This window comes from Aegilops tauschii, chromosome 4 (genome assembly GCF_002575655.3).
Source record: "Aegilops tauschii subsp. strangulata cultivar AL8/78 chromosome 4, Aet v6.0, whole genome shotgun sequence".
Taxonomy (NCBI): domain Eukaryota; kingdom Viridiplantae; phylum Streptophyta; class Magnoliopsida; order Poales; family Poaceae; genus Aegilops; species Aegilops tauschii.
Window position 1 is genome coordinate 492,092,704 of NC_053038.3, and position 26,022 is coordinate 492,118,725.

General features: G+C 43.2%; 2 protein-coding genes across 4 annotated transcripts; one reads left to right on the plus strand and one right to left on the minus strand.

Moving 5' to 3' along the window:
• Positions 1 to 675: 675 nt before the first annotated feature.
• Positions 676 to 2,470, plus strand: LOC109741482 (fasciclin-like arabinogalactan protein 10). Its single transcript, XM_020300569.4, has one exon. The coding sequence runs from the start codon at positions 1,021 to 1,023 to the stop codon at positions 2,293 to 2,295; it is 1,275 nt and encodes a 424-aa protein (XP_020156158.1). The 5' UTR covers positions 676 to 1,020; the 3' UTR covers positions 2,296 to 2,470.
• Positions 2,471 to 3,249: 779 nt separating this feature from the next.
• Positions 3,250 to 26,022, minus strand: LOC109741470 (callose synthase 3). 3 transcript variants are annotated; one of them, XM_020300558.4, is made up of 44 exons: positions 25,751 to 26,022; positions 25,450 to 25,629; positions 25,106 to 25,347; positions 24,709 to 24,809; positions 24,234 to 24,358; positions 24,063 to 24,156; positions 23,821 to 23,931; positions 23,611 to 23,727; positions 23,395 to 23,487; positions 23,133 to 23,224; positions 22,000 to 22,126; positions 21,065 to 21,202; positions 20,890 to 20,966; positions 20,732 to 20,822; positions 18,194 to 18,310; positions 17,881 to 17,998; positions 16,784 to 17,118; positions 15,865 to 15,917; positions 15,692 to 15,752; positions 13,668 to 13,749; positions 12,824 to 12,873; positions 12,583 to 12,669; positions 12,185 to 12,322; positions 11,988 to 12,085; positions 11,818 to 11,902; positions 11,570 to 11,730; positions 11,337 to 11,460; positions 10,374 to 10,471; positions 10,101 to 10,239; positions 9,755 to 9,906; positions 9,385 to 9,494; positions 9,167 to 9,283; positions 8,967 to 9,035; positions 8,655 to 8,835; positions 7,828 to 7,975; positions 7,056 to 7,175; positions 6,842 to 6,957; positions 6,674 to 6,757; positions 5,917 to 6,029; positions 5,518 to 5,747; positions 4,489 to 5,286; positions 4,342 to 4,392; positions 4,002 to 4,187; positions 3,250 to 3,885 (listed from the first exon to the last, which is right to left on the minus strand). In XM_020300558.4, the coding sequence occupies exons 3-44, from the start codon at positions 25,308 to 25,310 to the stop codon at positions 3,637 to 3,639; spliced, it is 5,841 nt and encodes a 1,946-aa protein (XP_020156147.3). In that variant the 5' UTR covers positions 25,311 to 25,347; positions 25,450 to 25,629; positions 25,751 to 26,022; the 3' UTR covers positions 3,250 to 3,636. The 3 variants fall into 3 exon arrangements, with proteins under 3 accessions (XP_020156147.3, XP_045083945.1, XP_045083946.1); XM_045228010.2 differs by having other exon boundaries at positions 11,570 to 11,902; XM_045228011.2 differs by having other exon boundaries at positions 11,570 to 11,902; positions 25,450 to 25,576; positions 25,684 to 25,962.

Genomic DNA, 26,022 nt, shown 5'->3' on the forward strand with positions numbered 1-26,022 from the left:
GTAGGTTGTAGTTGCACTATCTAGTAGTTTTTTTATGTCGTTGCACAGTAGTTTTATCTATCTATACTATGGAACTATGTAAAATATATCTATGAATTTCATTTACTATTTAAAAATATGTACGCAATGTTCGTGCGATAGCGCGTGCTGCATTTTAGCGTGGTTGCTGAAACTACGCGCACGCTAAATTTTAACGCGGCTGCTGGAGGCAGCGCTGCCCGCCGCACTTTTTTAGGTGACGTACTGCAAACTATCTTTTAGCACGGCTGTTGGAGATGCTTTGATGCTTCGCCGATCTACTTACGTGACAAAGAAGCAGACTCAGCCGAAACCGTAAATAAAGTGAGTCGTAAGAATCGACGAGAAAACTAATGACTGAGCACGTGCGCACCTGTCCTGTGCTTTCACCGGTGCAACTTGCAATACTACTATGTACAGAGAGGAAAACAGAGCTGACTCGCCTCGGATTCCACTGCTAGCCTATGGGCCACGTTGTCAGCACTGATCAATCTTCGGATCGATGTCTCCACCCTAACGGCCACACTATTATTTCTTATACGTAGACACGAGAGAGCGAGAGCCAAACTGCCGAATACCATCACCTTGTTATCAATCCTCTTTTTATCAACAAGTTTGTATTAGAATAGACCGGCCGACGCATAATGGAGCGCAATGACCACCACCAAATAAAAACGGCTAGGAATGGAGGAGACACGCCGTGCCAAGTGCCATCGTCGTCCCTACCACCGGTAGCCAGCCAGCCCTCCAATCGCTCGCGCTCCCGCGCCCTCACATGTCAATGTGCTCGCCCGCCTTGCAATTTGCACACCCCAAACCTCACCAACCGCCCATGAACCATACATAATTCGTTAGTTAGTTGCCCACAAGCCATTGCTCATTTTATCCTCACGCTCCCCGCGTGCTCACAGCTCACTCCGGCTAGCCAGCCAGCTTAGGTGCTCGGTCCATTTCAGCGCCATCGATCCATCATCAGTGCGTCGGCCACTACTGAGCTCGGCCATGGCGGGGGCGCAGCTGCGGCGCGTGGTGGCCGTGGTCCTCCTGGCCTGCTGCTGCGGCATGGCGCCGGCGGCGACGGCGAGGGGGATGTCGGCGGGGATCGCGCACAACATCACGTCCTTCCTCAGCGGCCACCCGGAGTACAAGCAGTACAACCAGTACCTGACGGAGACGCGGGTGTGCGACGAGATCAACGCGCGCGCGGGGGTCACGGTGCTGGTCCTCGGCGACGGCGCCATGTCCACGCTGGTGTCGGACGCCGGGGCCGACCTGGGCGCCATCAAGAACGCGCTGCGCCTCCACGCGCTGCTCGACTACTGGGACGTCAAGAAGCTGAAAGCCCTCCCCGCCGGCGCCGACACGCTCACCGACACCTTCTACCAGGCCGCGGGCGGCGCGGCCACCAGCGCCACGGGCAGCGTCAAGATGGCCAAGCTGGAGGGCGGCGGCTTCGGCTTCGCGTCCGCCGCCAGCCCCGGCGACGCCTACGACGCCACCTTCGCCAAGGCGCTCAAGCAGACGCAGTACGACTTCGCGGTGCTGGAGGTCACGGCGCCCATCGAGTTCGACGGCCTCTTCGAAGGGCCCTCCGTCTCCAACCTCACCAAGCTGCTGGAGAGGGCCGGCTGCAAGCGCTTCGCAGAGCTCATCGCCAGCTCCGGCGTGCTCAAGGACTACCAGGCGGCGATGGCGGACGAGGCCGGGCTGACCCTGTTCGCGCCCAAGGACGACGCGTTCCTGGGCAAGGGCGCGCCGGACGTGGACGCGATGCCCCGCGCCGACCTCGTCGCGCTGCTGCGGTACCACGCGCTGCCGGGGTACAACCCGAGGCCGTCGCTGAAGCTGGTGAAGGCGTCGGCCCGGCCGTTCCGCACGCTGGCGTCCACCGCGGGCGGGAAGTACAACGTGTCGGTGGTGGCCCGCGGCGACGACGTGTCGCTCGACACCGGCCTCCGCAAGTCCCGCGTGGCCGAGACGGTCCTGGACGACACGCCCGTGTGCGTGCTCACGGTGGACCGCCTCCTGATGCCCCTGGAGCTCTTCGCCGGCGCGCCCGCGGAGGCCCCCTCGCCGACGCCCGCGCCGGCGCCGTCCCCCGCGGACGCAACGCCGAGCTCCCCGCCCGCGCCGCCACCGGCCGACGCCCCGTCGGAGGCCGCCGCGGACCACGTTCACAAGGACGTCAAGGCGTCGTCTGCCACCGTCGTCACGTCGCGGACGATCGGCGCGCTCGCCGCGGCCGCGTGCTCCGCCGTGCTCGCGTCTCTACTGTGATAATGGGATGTGCCGCACATCCCATTCCGGCCACATTCCTCGTCAGCCCATCACATTCTTCCTGCCCTCCTCCTCTCTCAGCCATGGATTGTTGATTCAACTTGATTGCATGAGCCGCAGCAATTTCTCCGTGTAATTCATGAAAGCATGTGTACAATACATCTTGTTCTTTTTACGTGATGGTTTCGGGAACACGAAGCCGTTACAGAGCAGCCACACCGACACAGCCATTGCCATTTCCGCGCACCACTCACGCTCCATGGATAAACAACACCCGACGATACGGCGGCGACTTTACACGCTGCACTATGGAATTGTAAATTGGATGGAGCAGATCATGCATGTGGCTCGCTCTCGAGTTTTTACTCCTCTTTGTCCTTGGATCGAGGTCGTCCTTGCTGCTGAGCAGGCAGGCCCACCACATGCAGCAGAGCCCATTTGCCGGGCGCTTCAAAATCCGGGGCGATGAGGGTGAGGCCCAGAATAGCGAGTGCGCCTGCCATGCCATTCCACTCGAAGCTCGATCCTCCCCTCAAAAAAAAAAAAACTCGAAGCTCGATCCGGATGAGCTGGCGCTGTCAGTTCCTACGGATTCCGATCAATTTCACCGGACCAGACGGCTCGCAAGTTGAGGACCACTGTCTCTTCTGAAAAATAATTAACGGCAAGTAGACCCAAACATACTAAACTCTGCAGTAAGAACCAAGGACACATACTAACATGCACGGATAAATAATCATCAGCAGGTAAATCAGATCATGATGCTGGAGCTACTTTCATTACAACCGAGAAATTAAGGCATACGTACACTATGTGAAGTGTGCCAGTACTTGTAGTTGCACAACTGCAGGGAGAAAGAAATGATCACCGTAGCACGCGGGAAAAGGTAACACCACGCATCTACCGATGTGGTGCTGCATCACATGATCAATGTACTCAAGGACAGATGTTCCCAACTCACCGCAACTGCTAAAGTGTCCGTATTAACACTTGCTGTAGTATTCACACAAGAAAAAATGGCAATATCCAACGACTACAATTCCTTACATTGCAATTAGCAGTGAAGACTGAAGAGATATATTTCACAACTTGTATGAAGCTGTAATCGCACGAAATATTCTATATCCTGGAATATATTTACAACCTATGTATTCCCAAGTAGTACTATATTTTTTTATGGCAAAAGTCCTAGATCTTGAAAATGGCAGGCAATTGGGCAGAAGAGCTAATTTAGGCCCTGTTCAGCAACCCACCCACTACCAGAATCCGCGGAGCCGGGAAACTGCAGCTCCGCCCGCTCCGGGAGCGGAGTTGTGGAGCGGCGCGATTCCGAACAGGGCGTTAGTCTTTGGTGCTAGCGGCCCTCTCCTTCTTCTGACCGCCAAGAATCCGGGAAATCTGCAGTCCTCTACTGAATGCCTGGTTGAACAGCATCCGCGTCTGGAACTCGGAGACGAAGGGGAACCATGACAGGACAGTAATTGGTGTGAACAGAAGCATCCCCATGATAACCTCGTACGCCCGCGCAAGGGCTCGGACAGATCCCCATAGCCCCGTGACCCGGAAAAGAGGCCTGCAAGCTTGTGCAATCTGGAAGTGATAACAGAGCAACAGTAAGAAAATAGATGAAACAGAAGCAAGCATGCCACCGTCATTACAGTACTAGTATATATGATGAAGCAGACACAAGCAAGAGAAAGACTGACCAGTAGTATTCCCCATCCGGTGGGCAAGAATGCCAGGAAGCATACAAGTATGTCTTTAATAGTCATGTGAAGCAGAACTATCAGCACAACCAAAATAGCGAAGAACGAAACGAATATCATGAACTTGATCAGACGGAAGAACAGCTGAAAGTTCGCGCCGAACCTCCGCCTTCCGACAGATATGATCTGAAAAGACAGTGGGCAATTAGCAATTTAGGAAAGGAATTTAGCCAACGCAACTTTCAGAAATACGGTGTTGACAGGAAATCGTGTTGTTCTGCTATAAACATTTGTATTGACTGATCCATGTTCTATTGGCAAAGCAAGCATGCTCTCTCACCTTCAAAATAACCAGCATCACCAAAATTACGAGCCATGAAATTAAGTAAACCTGGAAGCCACAAAATTGAAAAATGTTAAAAGACCCACCCAACCACCTAGCACAGTCAAAATCAAAACACTTCTCTGAACTGGAGGAAAAGCATACCACGATACTTTTGTTGTTGTTTGTGATAGTTAACTGGTACACAAGGCCATACTGATATATGAAAAACCGAAGGGACAAAATTATCTCAAAGATGATTCCGAGTGTTCCTGTATGCTTCAGATGCTCCTGCTCTATCTCCCACCAGGATTCCCAGCTCTTTTCTGGAGACACACCAATCCCACCACGATTGCTGATCCACTTGTTCCAATCCGACCAATCGTCCAAAATTTTCGCCCACTCAAACCCCGAGGGGTTGAATAGAAATGGTGCAAAGAGCCATGTCAACACTAGGAACCACATGGAGGACGTAACAAAGATATATGCGATGGTTGAGTGGGAGGTTTGACCAAATAGTTGATAAACGATGAGCAGAGTCATCAACTCGATGCCTTTAACAAAGTGGCTGCGAGAATATAGCCTGTAGTTTTCTGCAAACTTTGCATGAAAGACAACAAAGCCCCTTCCGGTACTTCTGTATTGAGCACCTCCATGAAGCAACATACGTCCATAATAGTGAGTCTTGGTACCAAGTGAAAATGTAAAGAACACGGATGCCAGTTGCAAGTTCATCATTATAAATTCACTTAGTGCCTTGCCAAATCCTTTTTCAAGGCCAATTTCCATCATCATGGGCAGGGCCATCAGAAAACCAAGCTGAACAAGAGACTGCGAGGCAAGAGCAACCTGAAGAGCATGATTATGGCTGAATTTCCGTTGTGTTGCAAGCCCTTCTTCAAGTCCACTGAGAGCAAGATAAAGGCGCCCGTACAAAAACACATAAACTGTGAAGACTGTCAACTGAGAGGAGTAAAAGGTGTTAGAAAAAACTATAGGTCATTGTACTCCAAGTGCAAAATAAAAGTCGTTGTGAACATATTGATGGTAGTATCAATATAATATAAATGAGACAAATATGCCTCTTAAGCTGTAAACAATCTCTACAGAGAGAAGTTCATAGGGCTAACAAGATTCATATTTGCATTTGGCAGAGAAACTTGTATGGATATATTCCGAACAAAGTGATCATACCAGTGTACTGAAATAAAATCCCACGGTGGTGAAGTAGCATGAAAGCATTCTGAAGAAATCGAACCGGTGCCCAAGCCGGTAGATATCACGGCTAAGGGTCTGCTCGCCATTTCCATTTGCCACCTTAGCCTCAAACTTGGAGATCTGATTTAGTCCTACATCTCGTCCCTTGCCGACTTGCACATATTCATGATGTGTTACATTGCCGCCACGAAGAGTTGAGTTAAACCCTAATGTATTGAAGACAATATGAATCAAAATATAATACTGATATCTATTTTGTTATCTCTTGCAAGAAAACATCTTTAATGACTACCCTGTTGGCTTTTATAAACACTACCCCCTGAAGCCTTGATCTTAAGAACATCATTGATCACTCGATAAAATCATGTAACAAACCTGCAAAAATATCTTCACTTAAGTTGATACTCCTTGATGCCTTACTGACACCACCCCTCGTTAGATGGAAAAGCCTATCAAATACATCCGGGTGGCCATAGTGGAATCGGACCCTAGAAAAATTCAGTAATAAACTTAGATACAATTAAAAAAGGAGAATTCGTTACACAGATGCAGGATCTGCTAGTTGAATCAAAGCAAATAATGAATGAATTGGAAGAAGAGAACAATATGAAAGTAGACACAAATGATGGACAGTATGAAGTAAATGGCGACACAGAGGAATAACCATGTCATAAGAAATCACTGCACAAGTGGACAATACGTTGAAAGATACATGTACTACTTCCTTGGTTTTATTCATAGCCCTTAACTGTTTCCACCCAGTAGTTATAAAAAATCGATCCAAGACTTGCTCTCTCATAGAATTTTTGGATAACCGCATGTATGACGATTCTTGTGGAACATGAATGCTTGCACTCCCGTCTTATTTTTCGCACTAACTATTGCGAAATAATAAGGGACTGAATATAATGTACTATTAATACTTTTCCAAATACTTCGATACTCAAATAAATACTCTGTGTGTGTGTGTGTGTGTGTGTGTGTGTGTGCTCTTTTTACAGTAGTTCACACACTGCCAGAATAAATGTACAGAGTGTTTTTCTAATCATTGAAATGTATGAGTAAATGTATAGTGAAATATTTAATAGGAACCCCGCAAAAAAAAGAAATATTTAATAGGAGAAGATCTCACTTCAGAGGGTTTGCAAGCAGCCGTTGTCCAATAGTCACAAAACTGTGCTCCTGATTTGACATAAACCATGCAAGGGAGGAGACACTGCACCATGGGAGACAAGAGAGGTTTAAGATGCATAGATAACAGAAAATAAAATCTCAATTATACACTACATTATTAATCAACCTGCCAGTAAAAATGTGCTCCCTAACTCCAAGTATAGATGGCTGCCGGATTCCATCTTCTGTAAGGAACTCTTGAAGCAAGTTTCTCATTTTAAGTGCTTCTTCCATATAGTTATCCTACGAAATTAATGGCGTGATAACAAACAAATGAGTTCTTACTAGAAGCATTAGTACAATTTCATAAGTAAAAGCACCATAAGCATGATAGGAGATACCTGGTTCATGTCTATTGTTTGCAGGCCTTCACCACGGGTGAAAATTATTGCATGGTTTTGATTTTCGGGTTTTCCTTCTCCCAATATTGCAGGGCCTGGAAGTTTTATCCGGTAGATAACCTTGGAAACATAAAGATGTGCTCAGATGGTAGAAATGTCACATGAGTCATTTATACAAACAAAAAAGAGTACTCATCCAGAAATCTTTACATTTTTATGGAAAAGGAGAAGTTTCGTGAATAGAAATTGCAGCGGAGATTTTAAACTTGTACAATCATGTCACTTGAACCCTTAAAACATGAATTTGCTAACTGTACCTCCATCAGTCAATGATAGTAAAAGTACCACAAAACACAACTACATAAGTGGCAAGTTTAGTGACCGCTTTATTACGCCATCTGATTTTATTTTCTAACTATAGACTAAATTTCAGAAATAAGTATGAAGACTTCATAGACTAAATTTCCGTTTAATGACGTCCATGAATCAATCAAGTAGGAAGATTACTGCCACCATTTTCAGCATCTAGAAGATAGTTGAGAATGCCCCTTCCATTGTTTTCCTAGTTTATTTTTTCTTCAGTGTTGAGTTGCATTGCCTGTGTTCTTTATATCTTCCATCACATGTTTTAGATCCATACTAGTTTCAGAAAAACAAACAGTGGGTATTTTGGTTCTGCACTGCCCTTTCTATTAGTAAAATTTATTTGCTTCACAAATATGATTTGACAGAAGTTCCGCACCATAGCCTGATAAAATTGAACTAGCATTACCTGATCAAGATTTTGTACTGGACCTGCGGATTCAGAGTCCTTATTTAGAGCAACCTTTACCAATGTAGAGTAATAAGCTGTCTCAATTTGCTTCTCTCCTACTCTATCTTCCACCACATCAATATATGCTACACGCAGAGAAGGGTACCTGCGAGAAATATAACTCCAGCAATTAGTTTACACTTCGAAGGTAAACTCTAAGTAATGGCATTCCTATACTATCAAATTATAATGGGTAAGCAAGTGTACACTTATGTGAACTTTGTGAAGACAAATGTGGGGGAAAGCATGTGTTGTGGCTCTGGGTAATTGCATGACCGTATCAGGGAGAAACAAGAGAAAATTTAAGTTCCCACAGAGATATATGGTTACGGGCTTCCTGCACTATTCCATTGAGCTGCTTCCATATTTTTTGTTTCTCAGAATTGCAATCTAATTTGATCATGAAATTTCTCAGTGCCATATAATATCCCTGTCTCTATGCCCACCAATATTTCGAGATTTTTTAGAACAAGTGAGAAAATTTCATGCGGGTTACATCAAGATATGGGTATTTCACGCAGCAACTAGAAAATGAGTAAAAAAAGGGTAGCCCGGTGCACGTAGCTCCCACTTGCGCAGGGTCCGGCGAAGGGTCCAACCACTTTGGGTCTATTGTACGCAGCCTTTCCCTACATTTCTGTAAGAGGCTTTTTCAGGACTTGAACCTGTGAGGTCACAAGGCAACACCTTTACCGCTGCGCCAAGACTCCCCTTCTAGAAAATGAGTATTTCACTAAATTTATATCCTCTATTGTTATTCAGATATATGCAGAAGGATCATTTACGTTCTCATTAGCTGTAATATGTCTTGGGCATTTGAAAGAGCGGAACGCTTGTCATTTCCATATTGTTGGCATGATACCACATAGGCGAACTTCATATCAGCCAATGCTTCACACTGAGCAATCAAGGACTTCCACTCTTCATCCGATATTGACCCAGCTGCTTTATACCCTTCCATGAGATCTGCAGAAAACGCATGTTACAATCATAAAACCATGCTTGCACTAGTAAAGATGCGCTGCTAATGGTGTTATACCCCCGTTCTTTCCATTTGGCTTTAGCTGGGGAGATAACAGAGACTACAAAAATATTACCTTCATGTTTGGCCATATCTAGAAATGCTTCAAGAACCAAAGCTTTTCGGTAGTACATCATGCCTCTAACTGTTTCAGATCAATCAAATAATTTAAAATTAAGCAGGATCAGGTTAGATTGAGAAAATTTAGCATTTGTTTGAAAAAGGGTGATACATGTAGCTGAATTCAACAAATAAATGCTAACCAATTAATTGTACCTGTTCGAGTTAGCGTTTGGCCTCTGTATGAAGCCCATTGACGAAGCGCTTCTTCCTTCAGTTCTTCATTATCTTTTAGTTCTTCCTCAATCCTTTCCTGGAAGTTCTTCCATTCATCTGTATGCATAACCATACACAATAAATGTCTGGTTGTTTCATAATGTACTTTATTACTTGTGACTGGAAAGGAGAAATTGTTCTTCCTCTTCCCGCTCGACCTGGGTAAATTTTCTGTAGGTAGAACAGAGTGGAAACTCCATCTTCATTTTCCTCTTCAAGATCTTTTATGGAGAAAAGAACATGCTCATTGTAATAAGGAGTCAATGCACTACACACACAAAAAAATCTCGTCATTATAACAGAAATATCTGACATGTGAATCAGAAGCAGATGAAAAGAGAAGAAAGAGGAAGTTGATAAAACCTTATCATTTCAGGCTGTGTGCTATTACATTTTTCTATTTGCCATTTACAGAAACAAATCACTATGGTAGATCTATATACTTGATCTCAGTTTCACAAAAAGAGTGATGCATGCAAGGTCAAAAGAATAGTAAAATTAATGTGCAAGTTACATATAAGGACTTACGAAAATGAAATTGTGTTTCGGACTTTAGGAGCATCAGGCATATCCATAAACAAAGAGTTAGTGAAAAAGGTAAGACGCCTTCTGGCCTCAAGATTTGAAGGAACGTCCATAGCAGACTCTTTCACCGTGAGCAGTAGTTCCAGCCTATTCACCTGGAGTGAAGATTATATCCTTAGACAATAGGTAAACACCCGGTTTCATTAGAACGCAAGAAAAGGGGAACAAGAAGAATTGTATTATCGGCAGGAATTAAGAATGGAGCAAATTGGTCAGGAAATGACCCCCAGTCTATGAAAACAAGAGACATTCACAATTTTAAAAGTTTCAGTTACTTCTTCAATAAAACCTTTTCTTTCCAAGCCTCTGTGCTGACTTCTAGTGGAAACTTGATAGCTCCAGATGGTTGAAATAACTGATATTCATTATCCCATGCTGTCATGCCCTCTGGCCTTTGATATGAACCCCCATGACTTGACTCCAAAATACTGCCATGTTGTAAAAGAAGCAATGAAAAACCACAAATATAAGCTGCTCACAGAATGAGCTCTAAGCAGTAAGATAGCAGGGTGTAGTACTTCATCGTCAGGGATATTTATACATGCTTAAAACAACATTGTACCTAGGAAGTTGGTCTTCCATTATATCTCTCGTTACAACCTCCAGCATATCTTGAAATATCTTTATCACAGCGACCCTGTCTTTCTCATCATTCTTTTTCTGACATCAGTAAACAAAAGAAAGAGGAATGAAAAACAAGAATGAGCACAATGAGGCAAAACAGCATAATATGGTCGCACAAACATGTGAATGGACTACATTTATGCTACAGTATGTCTAACAAGCATTATGTAATGAAAGATATACAAAAGGACAACATGAGCTTACGAATCGACATCAATACAAAGAGGCAAGTAGGAAAACGTCTAGATATTTTCATTAAAAAAGGTCTAGCTATTTTCATTAAAAAAAGGTCTAGCTAGTCTTACATTAGGAAAGATTGCACACTGGTCATGGCTATAGTACGTAACCATGCATTGTCCAAAAGAAACACAAAGTGTCATGTGCTGGCACAAATCACTGGAACCACCACTAATGTGTTATGAATAGTATTCACATACACACACACACGTCTGCTTCGTGTTAGTGTGCTGTTCCAGTTTCTATCTGGTTACTGGAAAAAAGATAGACCATTTTGATTTGCTCAAATTCGGGAAAATAAATTAGACTGCTGCTAATAAGTTGCTGATTAAGTTGTTGTGCCAGCGTATTTAGACAAGCTCATGAAAGACAAGTACCTCCAGTAAAGAGTTCTAAGGTGGCATGAGAAGACATTGGGTTAATCAGTTATTTGTGTACACTATCGACACTTAAAGGAAAGGAAGAATGCAACTTTAAAACACAAAATGAAAATGATATTGCTTTGTATTGAGGTGCATACTTTCCAGCAATATATCCATATTTGTACTTCTAAAAATGGGAGAAATAAATTGTACCTTTTCCGTAATTCAGTAGAAAACCAAAAAGAACTATAACTTATTGTTTATGACCTTGTTTTTTATAACTGGAAATATGTCATACATACCAAGAATTCTACCAATTCAACAAACTTATTGTAGAGATCTGGCAGGGATTGCATATTCAAATCTGTAATAACTTTGTCCTCAGCAATACACTTTTCAACTTCAGTAAATATAGTATTTATGACCCTGAAAGCAGCACGAATAAAATGAATCAAGTACACCATGGATCAGGCAACTATTTCTCACAAGTTTAATAGATATAGTCTAGGACTCATAAAAGGTATAGGAGAGATACCTTTTCTCTTGTTCACCATGTACAAGATCATTGATGATGTTTTTACATGATGCATAACATTCTTTAATTGCACAAGAAAAATAATAATCGTTTTCAATCCTCTTTTTCAAGTCACGGTCTTTACCATTGCTATCCTTCGCCATGTCAACGGCTATGGGGACCTGTCCATTTGCATATAAATAGAAGGGGATGAGGGTGGCTTCCCATAAATTAGAAATAAAATAAACAAAGTAAAAGCAGAGAAGAACCATGCTGGCAAGCAAAAATGGAGGCCACTGCGTAACACGAAGACCCTGATCAGCCACATATGGAACAAGTAGCAGCTCCTTCTCCCTATGTTAAAAACAACAGCATTTGCTTATGGTCAGAAAGCATAAGTGCAGTTGAAAACTTATAATTCATAGTACAATCTAATCACCTGTTATCTATAAGGTCTTCCTCACGGAAGCTAGAGACAATTTCATTCCACATCTGTGCAAATCTTGCAGCTACCTTCTCCTTGTCTTCATGCGTCATCTAAAATGTAGTATCATTAACAATATATTTCAAAGAATTAATATCGAACAATAAAGTGCGAGAATACCACAATAATATGTAATTGAAGTATATGAGTACCTCCTTGAAACGATTCTTGAAATTAGACCTTAGACCTTTCTTCCGCCTTGCATCAGATGTTTCAACCGGAACTAGACAATCATTAACGGCTAAAGGTATTGAATCAAAGCGAGACCGCAGCATTCCAAGTGTGCGGATCTGTCTCATCCAGGAAAGAAAAAGATATTTGTAAATGATTTCTTTTGAGAAACTCATTCATATGATTTGTAAAGCATTTATTTGAGAAATTACAATCATTAGAACTGCCTACTGAGGAGCCTGAGTCATGTTAACAAAAAAGCTTCATGCTGGAATAAAAGAGTTACGCTATGAAAGAGGGACCACGTCATAACAGAGAAGTAATGGTGGTCTGTTTGATGAATTTGTAAATAGACATCACCGAACAGTTAAAAGATAACCTCGCCAAGTCGTTGGAAAGCACCATAAACTCCACCAACTAGAGTGGAGAAGATTGTATACCAAATTTGTGTGTCCATGAAATACACCTGGAAAGGGAAAAATGCATATAATCATTGTCGTGCTCTCCTCTAGTGCACAAGTGAAACTGTCATAAAGTGGCGGCCTCCTACTTTTTGTAATCGGTCACATGGTCATAATAGGCATTGAACTTTCCATCAAAAACAAAGGAAAAGAATTTACCAAAATGACTGGGGCCCAAAGTGAAATTACAACGCCAATGTTGCCCTTCGCTGCATAACATGATTAAGGAATGTTATAAACAAATAAACACCAAATGATCATCTCTGCAGTGTTTTAACAAAATTGACCCTCTGTTGAAAGTTCAGCCAAACAGAACTCTAGTCCAAAAATTTAACCAAATCAGTGCTGTGCATCTTAACGTTGAGAAAAACTTGGCATATTTGTAGAAACGGCGATTCACAGGTCAGCGCAACCATCACCGGCTCAGCGTCATTCCCGTTGGTGCTGAATGATTTGCCAACCTAAACGGTTCAGTTGTATGTAACACATGCATTGGTCGCACTGCCAAGTTAGCTGAGTGAGTGGTGTAGGTGTGTGCTTGGTGAAGTTTGGCTCCTTGTACGTGAGATATGCATAGGAATAGAAGATAAAGTAGAATTTCTAGCCGCTGTTGCATGGCAAATATTAGCAGTGTTGCCATGTGGTGCTCAGCCTGCAGTGCATGCAGTTTTTTTTTCAAATGTTAGTGCATGCATTTTTCTATCAGTTGGTAACATGGGTTGGCGGTGCTGGCCAGCGCCAAAAGAATGGCACTGAGCTCTCAAAGCTCAACGCTGGTAACAATGGCACTGCCATGTGAATCATCATTTCAACCATCAAAAGGTTGACTTTTGCTCAATGCGAAGATACATGGCGCTGACATAGCCAACGTCCGCACCGGAATGGCTGGTGCGAAGCAAAAAGGTCAGACTTATTTAATATTTCGGACTAGGGTTGCTTTTGGCTGAACTTCCGATAAAGGGCCGAGTTTGTCACTTCTCACATCTCAGAAAGACATAAATACCTCTTGGAAAAAACTCATGCCACCGGAAATGATTTATAGGGAATTTCATGATATCCTTGGTGGGTTCAACAAGAGGCTTGATCTATAAGAACAAGTGGAACAGTTAAGTTAAAGATGCATTTAGTTCAATACCAATTTATTTGAACAAAGCAAAATAAATCAGATGAAAATTTGCATCGCGTAAAATCAATCAGGCTCAAATACTCCTGCGGCTTCAAAATGTAACTCTTCAACGTATTAGACCATCATGTTTTGCACTATCTCATAAGTGCAACATCTCCAACACACAAGTTTGTGAGAAAGTTGCACTCGAGCTTCATCAACTTGTAGTTGTAACAAAGTGTGGCTTACCTTGGTAAACTTGGAATCTCCAGTTTTCTCCTAAGGTTCCAGTTTAGATCCATAAACTTGCAAGTTTTCTCACTTGTCATTACTACAAAACTATTGTAGGGCGCTAAAATGGATGGTTGGTGCAAAGATCCGGTGGCATTATAACTATTAGATTAGATAGTTGCAAGTACAGTAGCAACTGAAAATGGAGGTTCAATATTGAGATGCATTTGGAATTTTATAGATAGATGTATGTCAAAGCAACAATTGGAAGCCACTTCAGGATCGTTAATCCCATATCTTAATTCAATGCCAGATCATGGTGCAAACACTTCTTTGGTAAGTAAGGATCTATGCAAGTTTTGAAGTATTAAGGACCTTTTTTTCAGGGATAGGTGTAAGGACCTAACTGGACCATCTAGAAGAATTTTGCCCCTTTCTAAGGTCAAGCTAGAAGGGGAGCCTTGGCGCAGCGGTAAAGCTGTTGCCTTGTGACCATGAGGTCACGGGTTCGAGTCCTGGAAACAGCCTCTTGCAGAAATGTAGGGAAAGGCTGCGTACTATAGACCCAAAGTGGTTGGACCCTTCCCCGGACCCTGCGCAAGCGGGAGCTACGTGCACCGGGCTGCCCTTTTTTTCTAAGGTCAAGCTAGCTTTTATGATCATTTATTAGCTCTTATATATGTGGAATAGTTATATTAGGCCATACAATTTAGATTTACTTTACGATTGACTGATTATGTACCCTGCTACCGATTATAAAAACACTAGCTACTACACTTCGGGTACACGCTATTTAAACCAATGCCAACAATCTATCACAAATTGGTAGACACTCAAATTGTTGTTCTGCCATGTAGGATGTTCAGTAAGTTAATATTCCAAAAAAAAGATGGTAAGTAACAAATGTAAATTACTACTCCCTCCGTCCCAAAATTCTTGTCTTAGATTTGTCCAGATACGGATGTATCTAATACTAAAACGTGACTTGATACATCTGTATTTAGACAGATCAAAGACAAGAATTTTGGGACGGAGGGAGTACCAGTGACCTCTCTGGCCAAACACGACTAGCTCGACCAGAAAAAAAAATCTTTCACTGATTTTGGCTGAATGTTATTATTACTCCCTCCGTCCCAAAATAAGTGTCTCAACCTTAGTACAACTTTGTACTAAAGTTAGTACAAAGTTGAGACACTTATTTTGGAATGGAGGGAGTAAGTTTCATGCACCAACCCAGTAGAACCTTCAACACCCCCTCTCACGTGTGGCTCGATAAGGCCTAAACGTGGATAGAAAGAGGACAAGCAAAAAATTAATTTAAATTGTGAAAGCCGAGACTTGAACCCAAAACCTCTTGGCTCCACTACCATATCAAGTTTCATATACCAACAGGTAGAGCCAAAAGTTCGACCTGGGAAAATGTTGGGCAATGCACTTATACTTCAACACCCCTCTCACATGTGGCTAGATAAGGCCTAAACGTGGATAGAGAAAGGGCAGGCAATGTTTTTATTTAAATTGCGAAATCTGAGACTTGGCCCAAGACCTCTTGGCTCTAATGCCATATTAAGTTTCATGCACCGACCAGTAGAATCAAAAGTCCAAACTGATGGACAAAGTTGGCAATCTAAATATACTTCAACACTATTTGACATAAAAAAGAAGATAAATTGGTATGTGTATATAATCACCTCGACATAGTAGCTAAATACGAACTTTGTCAAAAGAAGAGCAACCCAAAACATGGTGTACCTGAAAAAAACGAAACAAGAGCCACATCTCAATATACAACCTTGCAATTACATATGTATTGTTGATTATCCTGGATTCAGTATGTAGTGAACACTAACATACGGGCTCTTACATGAAAAGTGAAAAGGCGCTTTCATGCATTCCCCTACCAACAAACAGGCGAGTCTGCATAAATACAACAACATAAGTTCACAATGTTCAACTTGAATTAGTAAATAAATTATAAAACTTCTATTGAAATTTCAGTGGAAAATTCATATGTGGCATCAATGTCAAAGAGTAAATTACACCGAGATGTATCTTAGAAACTAAGAACCAAATTCAAAACCAAAACTATAATAACTCAGAATATTATTATTTTTAAAATTATTGTATATTTGTAAACATTTTATACATAATTACTTTGCATTTACATAACTTTAAAAACCTGCATTTTTAATGTTATCATTTTATATATTTGATTTTAAATATCAACTTTACCTTAGCATTATTTTATTTTAACAGAATGATATTCAGCTAACCGAAAACAAATCAATTTCATTCTACAGTCACTTTTTAATGTTTTTGCAGTCATATAGACACAGTTTGTTTCCCATCATATAAGTACTCGAGGGAAGTGCAGAACATAAAAGGATTTTTGAGAGCATTATATTCTTGATGGTTTAAGGCAATGTTAGCTTTGGTAAATGAAATAGTAGCACAAATTTAATTTTTCACTAGCATAACGTACATCCATTGCTAAGGAACCACAAGAAACAATTCAGTCATACTGGATTAGTAGTCTATTACAACCAATAAAGAAACTCAATCAAGCAGCCAACACTGCACTTGTGTAACTGCCGCAGCGATGTGAGCACCATTGCAAGGTATGATTTGTTTTTCTTCAAATTGGAGCGGTATGGTGGGTTCTAGATGGATGAGGGAGATTGGGATGGAGTGGGGAAGTGAACTGACCACTACCACCACCAACTCCAATTTATAAGATACAGAGTGGTAGAGAGATAAGTAAAATTCACTCAAATGTAAATTACCTGAGACCACCACATGATCAATCTCATGAGTTTATAATCTGAACCTTCAAGTTTCCGGCGTAGTAATGGAAGAGCGAAAAGTACAGCAGCTAGCATATCGGGCAACAAGTATACGACTACTGCAATGATGAAGAGTGATGGTTGATCTGGACCATTTCCGAACCAGTTTTTGATGGTCCTAATAATTCCTGTCGGTTTCTCCCAGGTGTATGCATATGTAACTGACAGAAGTACAACCCACATAGCTGCCAATATGAACTTCAGGACATATCTCAGTTTGACCATAAATTCCATCGTTCTCCTGGCCCTCCAATTAAAGATTATGTCAAGTGTAGCTGTAAATAAATACAAATGAGCATTCAAATCACAGCTGAATTTGACTAAACTACATAACAATCATGAATGCTGGCAGTACAGCTTTATGCTCGCTGAAAGATATTAGTGCTACACATTATGAGTTTGGGCCACTGGGTGACTCCAAGTTGAACTTCCTCCATAGCCAACTTTCATTGTAAAACTTCTATCATGACACATTCCTTTGACCGATTCTAAACTTATTCAAATAATCCACCCATTCCCAAATGGTAACAGCATATAGGCATAATTTACTCTGTTTCATATTCAGAGATGATATTGTGCTGCGAACCTAGTCATGCCTGTCTCATGTGAAAGTTAGAAGAATGTGGTGCCAGGGTTTCCCAGAACTTCAGCAGCACGCCACTTGTGACTGTAACCCAGATTAAGGATGAGCAAGAGCAAGTACATGACCAATGCTAAGAATCTACAGGCTCTTATATCAGGGGGGAAGGCTTTTGGTCTTCATTTTTTCCTCTTTTCATGGTTTGTTTGTTCACAGACTCCTTATGCAATGAAATTAGACAAAACTTTAGTCGTTCGCTTAAAAAAAGTGATATTCTACATGGCCAGTTACATGTATGAAGAGGGAGAAGAAGCATATGTGGCATGCTCGCACTCGAAGAGAAAGAGCGGGGAAAGAATACACAATCAAGTAAAATTAGGATGTGAGCTAGTAAAAAAAGTTAAGGAATAAAATGTAAAAGAGTCACTGTAGCAGGGTGGTTATCAAGATCCCATACCTTTTCCAAGATTTAGTATAGAAGAAGTGATAAAGATGCTCAAGATCTCCTTGAAAACCAGAGGATCAAAAATATTACCTAATGACCCTCCTTCACTCCAAGCAAGAATAATCATAATCTGGCATTAAAAAATCAATATTATATTAAGCTGAAAATGGTATTTCATCTATCTAATCTACCATAGGTTGTTTAAGTGCCTTGCATATAAAAGCACTTCTCAACTTAAAGCATTTGACTCTGCAAAGATATGCACAAAATGACGGATGTGAAATCTGCGAGGACAGATAGTTACCACCAAAGTGGAAGTGAATACCTGAAGAGCTAGAATAAAGAAGCTCCACATTCTATCGAAACTCCTGAATATGTGCCAAAACGAGCGCAGCTCCACAAAATTGACCTTCCCTTTCTGCTTGTCAGCTTTTATTGTGCCCTGCAAATAAATAATTACACTAGTTGTTGTCGTTGTACTTCAATGAAATAAGGACATAGCATGATGACATGAAATAGATCCTAAAAGGGACATTTTGGTATATGCCACTGCTAAGCCTTGACCTACTTTATATGCCGCTGTAAAGGTTGTTGTATACTGCAGAGACTTATTTTGATTTATTTTTTATGCCATTACTGTTACACTCAGTGCGTTTTCTCATTTGGCTACAATTGGCAGCAGAGTTCTCCTCGACTCATGCTACCTCCCTCCACCTACCTGAACCCTTCATCCATTGCCCGGATGCAATCTCTGTAAATGCATATCGGACTAACCTCGAAAGCTCAGCAAGTGGTGGGCCCGCCCACAAGGCGTCGTGCAGCATGCATGTCAGCAGCGATGGCATCCGAGGGAGGTTAGCAATGCAGCTTATGATTTGGAGAAATATACTTAACAGGGTCGTTCCCTATGCTGTTTGGAATTATTTTTGGCATAAAGCTGTGTTTTCAAACTATATATGTGTTTAGTACAGTACTATTTTGGCGCAAGCAGTTGGGTCCACAACCCCTGTTGGCGACGGACATTGGAGTTCCCAATTAATAATCATGAAAAAAATTCATGGAGTAGAGCATGCTATAATAGGGGACCTACAAAAATTCATGCAAAAATACAAGCATTTGTATACTGTAAAAAAAAGAAAAATGGATAGTGCTGCCCTATTCATTTATCTTTTTTTTACATGATGTACATTTTGAACAGAAAAATGCAGCACATTATAGCACCTTCTACATCCAAGAAGTTTTTTGGAGGATTACCACTAATTAGTCTTCGTCTCCCCCTCCCCCTCCCGAGTCGCCCCCCGCGTGGGCGGCCGGGAGGCCCCCAGATCCCGTCGGCCGGCCCTCCCCCTCTCCTCCTCCTCCTCCCTCGCCGCCGCCCAAGGGCGCGGCCAGGCGAAGCCTGCCGTCGCCGGAGGCAGCGGGGACTCGGGCCCTCTCGCTCCGGTGGGGCTGGCGCGGGCCGGCGCCCCCGGGCCGGAGCGTGGCGGCGGGCCGGACGCCACGGCGGGTGGTGGCGGCGCCTCGGCGACTTCGCTCCCCCGCGGCAAACGGCCTTGCGATCTGGTGCGTCACAGTCGCCAGGGACGGCGGCGGCGTGGCCGGATCGGTTCGCGGCGGCGCGGCCGGATCTATGCCCAAGCGTGGGCCTTGATCGCTGGATTGCCGTCGACACGGTGGCGGGTGCGACTCGTCGGCAGCTGGGCAGATCCGCCGGGATTCTACCCTTGTCTGGTCCTTGACAGCGCGGGCAACTCCGGGGGAAACCCTAGATCTCCTTGGGATTGAGCGATGGCGGCGCTTTTGCGTCGTAGTCCCTCTTTAGGGCATCGTTTTGGAGTTTACTCCGGTCGAAGGGACCAGCGACGTCGGCGGCGCACGTCTGGTGGAGCAACTGCCGATGAAAATCGCGCCGACTACGGTCATGGCGGACGATGGCGGCGTCTTAGATGTCGTTCCCTTGTCGAGGCATCGTCGTTGCAGTCTGCGTCATCAGGCTTGGGATGCTCCGGGTGAAACCCTAGATCTGGGTCTTCCGGATCGGATGATGATGGTGTTTTATCGCTTTCCCTCCTGGGGGCATCGTTTTGGAGCAAGTGATGGCTGGGGGGACGGTGGAGCGGTGCTTCATCTCACACATTGATGGCGGCGGTTTTCGGCGGCATGGCGCTGTGGAGGCTCGGCGTCCGATGCGCGGGATGGACTCGCGCAGGAGGAGGTAGCTGTCTGGCGTCATGGTGACGTCGATGGCTGAGTGGCCAGACGAAGTAGATGCCTCAATATGATCTGAAGACGGACCTGTGGAAGATGGCGGCGATGACACACGAGTGCGTCTGACCGAATTGTGCCCCAGACCCGGTATGTGGCTCGGCTGGGGCTTCCGGCTTTTGATGTTAGGCTTAGGTGAGTGGTCTGAGTGGCCCAGCTAGCACCCCTTCATCGTATGGATAGAAGTAGCGGCATATGTTGCCAAGATGGTGGATTCAGGCATATTGTTGTAATACTTTGTAAGGTCCTCGAGAATAATCAATAAAGTGGCCGTATGCATCTCCCAGATGCAGAGGCCGGGGGTCATCCTCCTTTTCTTAAAAAAAACATCCAAGAAGTTTTCATGATTGATCGTTGGAAACTCCAAGGTGCATCACTTGTTGCTGGCACAACCACTTGCGCCAGATCCATGCAATGCTGCTACCTAAGTTGCACTGGTACTGTAGTTTTCGCATGCAAAAGGTTACACTAGTAGAGGAAAACTGACGGCAGTGCCATAGACAAATAAGTCAGCATTTGCAACGAGCCCAATGACATGTAAAATGTTTTAAGTTCTACCAAAAGCATGTACAAATATTTCATGTTGAAATGGACTTACTTCATTTCTTTCATCAACTGGCTTTAAAGGTTGACAAAAGAAATCAGCATCAGCTCGCATAGGCCAACCTAGCCGAAAGCAGTCAGCAGACCTGCAAATAAACAAATATAAAATCTAGAAAGCAGGGGTATAAAGTAGGAAGTAATAAAAACTAATACCAAAAAAATTCGTTAAGATCATCGTAGTTTCTCCACTGAGAATGATTCCCTTTTTCTATTTTGCTCCTTTCAGCTTCCTGAAAATGATGGTGGAATACTTATATCTAGCAAGTGAAGAAGCATCAAACACAAGTTAGACAGTCAAATGATGTTTGAGAGCAAAGCCAAAGTGTACCTGCGCAATGGTACAGTAAATTGGAGTGACAATCTTTTTTAGAAAGGCTTCTTTATCACCGCCATAGGCTGGCTTCACATATTCACCTGTCATGGCACTCACATTTCCAGCTAGCATACCATACATTTCAAATGCCATCTATAAAAATGTAAGAGCAAGAATTGTCAGCCCCTTGCCAAGCTATGATAGTTGAAGATGAACATTTTTGTGGGCACGTTACAATTTAAAGATGCACGGCTGACTACATTCTTAAAACAGAAATAACAACTGTAGCACTTTATGATGCAAGCCCTGAACTCTGCAAGCACTCCACTACTAGTCAACAGATCTTCGAAAGAAAACAACCACATTAGCATAGAGATGACACTGAACTCTAGTCACACATTCACAGCCATTACATTATGCCTCCGATAAGCTCGATTGTACAATTAAGCTAATAGCACATGTACTCCCTAAAGTTACTAGTTGGTTATTCAGTATTCCCTCGATAACTCGAACAATTTCAAGTAGGGTCTAGAAAATAATGAAAATATGTCCAAAATGGTTACACCACAGTTTTCTTTTGCGCCAACCGAGGATGTGTTCATGGGTCAAATGGATATGAACATAAGAATATAAGCGTCAGTCAATTGTTTAAAAAGGCGGACACCAAGTTGATTGGCGGCATGTTGCATGAATCAGTTTACATAGAAGAACTTCATTGCTTATTGCTATTCATTAGAAAAAGTAAATGATTTTTCATATAGACTATAGCAGTACAAAAAAGAGATGACGAGCATGAACGACTTGATTACCATTAATAGAAAATTAAAGAGTAACCTAACTAAATACAAGATGTTAGTAAAGCAAATCAGACAGCTAACTATAACAGATTTTTTCAAGGAAGAATGAGAACTCGAGATGAAGAGAGTTATTATTATTTGTCCACACCATACATGATGATATATGTAGCAAAGACATTCTGGCAAAAATCGCAAATTTGCAGCTTCCCCCCAGATAAGAAGGTATAGACCAATATAGAGTAATTTCCGTTGTTGCACCTCTTGCTGAATTGTTGGCAACCTATAGTTGAGATAGACACAACAGAGAATAAGAAATGTGTAACCGTGGAGCACAGCAGTCTTATTTGTACATTTTGAGAAAAAACTCAATGCTCATTTTCTAACTTCGGAAGTTTGTCAATTCTTTATTTTTTTCATTATCTGACATTAAAATCATAACAGAACAAAACATTTGATAATTGAGAAAACCTAATCTCTTTTGATTCACTCTAGCTATTATATAGTTAACCAAATTGAGTGGATAACTAACACTGATGTCCAACCCAGGCACACCTGATGGAAGTACATGAACAGGTAGGGTTACACCCCAAATACGTTTGGTGTCTGCTAGGTTCCTTCTCTGACACACCTACACATGCACCCACTTTTTTTTAGTTGATTCTACATATCATTCATGACTTACAAGTACCAAAAACACCAGAAAGACCCCTTAGTTGATTGGATAAGCGCTATGGCTGCTGCCTATGAAGATTTAAAGGCAATGAGGGTATCATGTTCAGGAAATTGTTTTATTTGTTCCATCTACTTTCCATATTTGTGTGTATTTACGGTGCATACACAAGTGTTGATTTTGCTGCCAGACAAGGAAGCCGAGAAAAGAAGGTGACATGCAACGTCTTACTTCGATTGGTAGGGTGGACCACATGTGGTTTGAAACTGTGGGCGGCAAGAACAAGCATTACAGTTGTGACCCCGTTCAGATTATGTGTCCACAATTTATACCTCCATGTTTAATATGCTTTATAGTGGGTGAACTTTTGCAATTTTTTAGTATTAAAGAATTTTTTTTTGCAAAAATGTCAATTCCACTTTATATATTCGTGTGTGATTTTCATAATAATTTTACCAAGTCCTAATGCTTTAAGTCCATCAAGAAGACGCAAGGAAACATAACAAAAGAATCAATCTCCAATAAATAACTTTAAATATAAACAGTAAAAAGGCAGAATAAATCAAAAGTCACAAATGAACAATTAGGATAATAGAAAGGTTTCTCAGGAATTCACCAAAGGCTACTCTTGCGACCATGATATTTGCACCACTTCTTGTAGTTCTTAAATAACTTTTTCATCACTTCATCAAGCGCATTGTCCTCCAACTGAGGCGGCAATCGTTAACCATTAGATCTCTAATAAACTAAAAAGGTATATTAACAGGAACAGAAGATAAATGTTACGGAAACATAAGAAAGGTAAGGGGAACATCTGTATATGTATGTTAGCAAGAAGTAAAATCAAATGCTCCAAATGCCTACAGAAAGAAAAATACCTTTGAGTGTTCATCGGTCTTTGGATGTTTCCGTATATGTATGTTAGCAAGAAGTAAAATCAAATGCTCCCTCTGATTAGAAACATTGTCTGTCTGCATGTCGAGAGATTAATGATACATCAAACATCAGAAAACAAATTGGTTAAATGTCAACATGAACAATATAAAACCTAAATAGGTTAGACAATAACAAAAGTTAAATCTAGACTGCCTTTCCTGAAAGCCAAACATAGCTTGTAGCCAATCCAAGAGGTCCTCGTTAACCTTACTCTCATAATTTTTGGGTAGTGGAAGGCCTCTAGTATTGCGAAGAGCAGAAGCAGCAGCTTGTATCTTAAAGGTAGAGAAAGCACCATAAATACTTCACTTGGAAAACATTAAGTCAACAGGATATTTTGACAAAAAGAAAGGGCAGAAAAAGGAAACCTCTGGAAATTTCATGACTGCCTGGTTGCCACTGTCAGGATCAAGAGGCAGAATGTTAAAAGGGATATAGATTTTTGTCTTCTCTTTAACCTTATCAGCAGTTTCCAAGATCTAAGAACATACAAAATTAAATTGGTAACTGTTAATTATCAATTGTTATAGTGGTAATTTCCATACAAAATCTAATTGGTGATTACAGTGCAGCACCATGAAAGGGAAGCAAATAACATGTTAGGCTATACCTCATCGTCAACTTCAACAGCATGTTGTTGAGTGACTGCTTTTAAAACCTCAAACAGAACATTGGCGGTCTGGTATGCTTTGGTAAGTTGGGAACTGCATGCAGAAAGAGAATCTCTTGGCGACAAAATCAATTAACAAAGGAGCGTTATCAAATAAACAAAGTAATGTACCGATCCCCTTGGTCAGAAGCATTTTGCAGTGCCTGAATATATTTTTTGTAGTAGTGTCGATAGAAGGTCTGTATTTCCCGTGCATCACTCTTCTGGGCCCTTCCGGTCAAGGTGGGCACATTCTCCTAATGGGGGAGAAATGAACAGGCTATGAAATGTATAATATAATAAAATGGATGGGTTTAAATTCAAACAAGACACTGATTTCACCTAAAGGTTCTCCATGTTGTATGATGAAATCTAATCTCATATATCACTCTTCTCATGCAGAGCGCAAAATTCACACTTACAAGATCAAATAAAATGGTGCAATATTGACATGTGTACTGAATCTTAAAACATAACCACAAAGTGGTAGAGAAAAATAGAGTGTGTGGGAGGCTGATGAAGATACAAGTTGACGGTAAATGGGTAGGAGTGGGGCGCTGCACATGCAGACAATTGCTAAATATAAGTAGTGAAAACAAACTCGTACCCTTTCGAGCCGTTGTAGAAGAGCGGTCTTGAATTGTCGGACACCTCGACCGCTTGAAGTTGGATCCAATCTGTGAGCCTTTTCGAATGCATAGAATCGACCTGTGCATTATTGCAGGCAGACACATTATTGTGATTCAGCACAAGATGAAGTAACAGAACAATGATGAGCAATTATAGGCCTATAAGCTGATGGACATGACTAGTAGTATTGACTATTGAGGCATGCCATAAGCAGGCACCAAATATGGTTCGGTTTCTGCACTCATTTTACAGAAAAAGCAATGTCTGTTACACACAGGCTAACTCGGTACAGTTGAGCAGAGTGTTGTGTTGACTGACAATATCCGTGTAGCAGTGCTGAGAAAAGCAGAGGAGAGGAATAGTAGCTAACTTACAGAGGTAGGCGACGCGGGGGTTGGCCGCCTCGACCTCGTTGGCGACACGGAGGATGGGCGCGATCTCCACGAGCGACGACGGCACCACCTCACTGTCGAAGATGGGCTCGCCGAGGTTGACGGCGGTCTGCGTCCTCAGAATCCGGCGAGGCCCCGGCGGCTGCATCGGGCCGGCCCGGGAGAGCGTCCGCGACAGGGACGTCATCGCGATCAGACTCCTCGCTTCCGGTCACCGCGCTAACCTGAACGCACGCACACCACAGATTGAGGCGGAGCTGAGCACACAGTACATCGAGACCACGGTTCCAGAGCGCGCCAGAAGGTTCTAGAAGGCGGGGCATTACCTTGCTCCTCTCGCCAACCGATTCCACCAGCAAAATTCGGGCATGAGAGGAACTGAACTCCTCGAGCAGCTGCACCAATCGCCTGGAAACAAACGGAGCTCCGGGCCTAGCCCACGCGTGAGATTCCCTGAATTCCGGAAAAGTTAGCGCGCTCCGCGGCGCATGCCGCGCTCAAAGGACCTGGAATGACACGAGGAGACGAGACGAGAAGCTCAGCGGAGGAAGCTGTAGAACCTCCTCGAAGCTTCTGCAAAAGCAGCAGGAGACGAGGCGGGGGTCGGCGGAGCGAGCGATTACGCACCGCGCGCGTGCGGGGAAAAAACCCAAACCCGCCAGTCCGCCGCCTCGGCCACCGCGACGCCCTTCCGTGCCCGCCGCACGAGAGCGGAGCCGCGGAACTTCTAGAGGCCTCCGCCGGAACCTTCGGGCGGGGAGGTGGGGCGGCTAGTCGCGGGCGAGGTGATCGGCGGGAGGCGGAGGAGGGCGGAGGGGGGGAATTTTTGAGTTGGCAGTTGGGAGGGAGGGGAGAGCTTGGCTTGGGGTGGGAAGTGGGAAGAGGACGCCACCGCCGGT

Bases quoted from the DNA above. Each gene is read 5' to 3' on its own strand.
- LOC109741482 (XM_020300569.4), top strand. From the start codon at position 1,021: ATGGCGGGGGCGCAGCTGCGGCGCGTGGTGGCCGTGGTCCTCCTGGCC.
- LOC109741470 (XM_045228010.2), bottom strand. From the start codon at position 25,310: ATGACGTCCCTGTCGCGGACGCTCTCCCGGGCCGGCCCGATGCAGCCG. The intron at 12,323-12,582 runs GTTATCTTTTAA...TGGATGAGACAG, and splicing joins CTTTCCAACGACTTGGCGAG to ATCCGCACACTTGGAATGCT. The intron at 11,903-11,987 runs GTGATTAGATTG...TTTTTAACATAG, and splicing joins GAAGACCTTATAGATAACAG to GGAGAAGGAGCTGCTACTTG.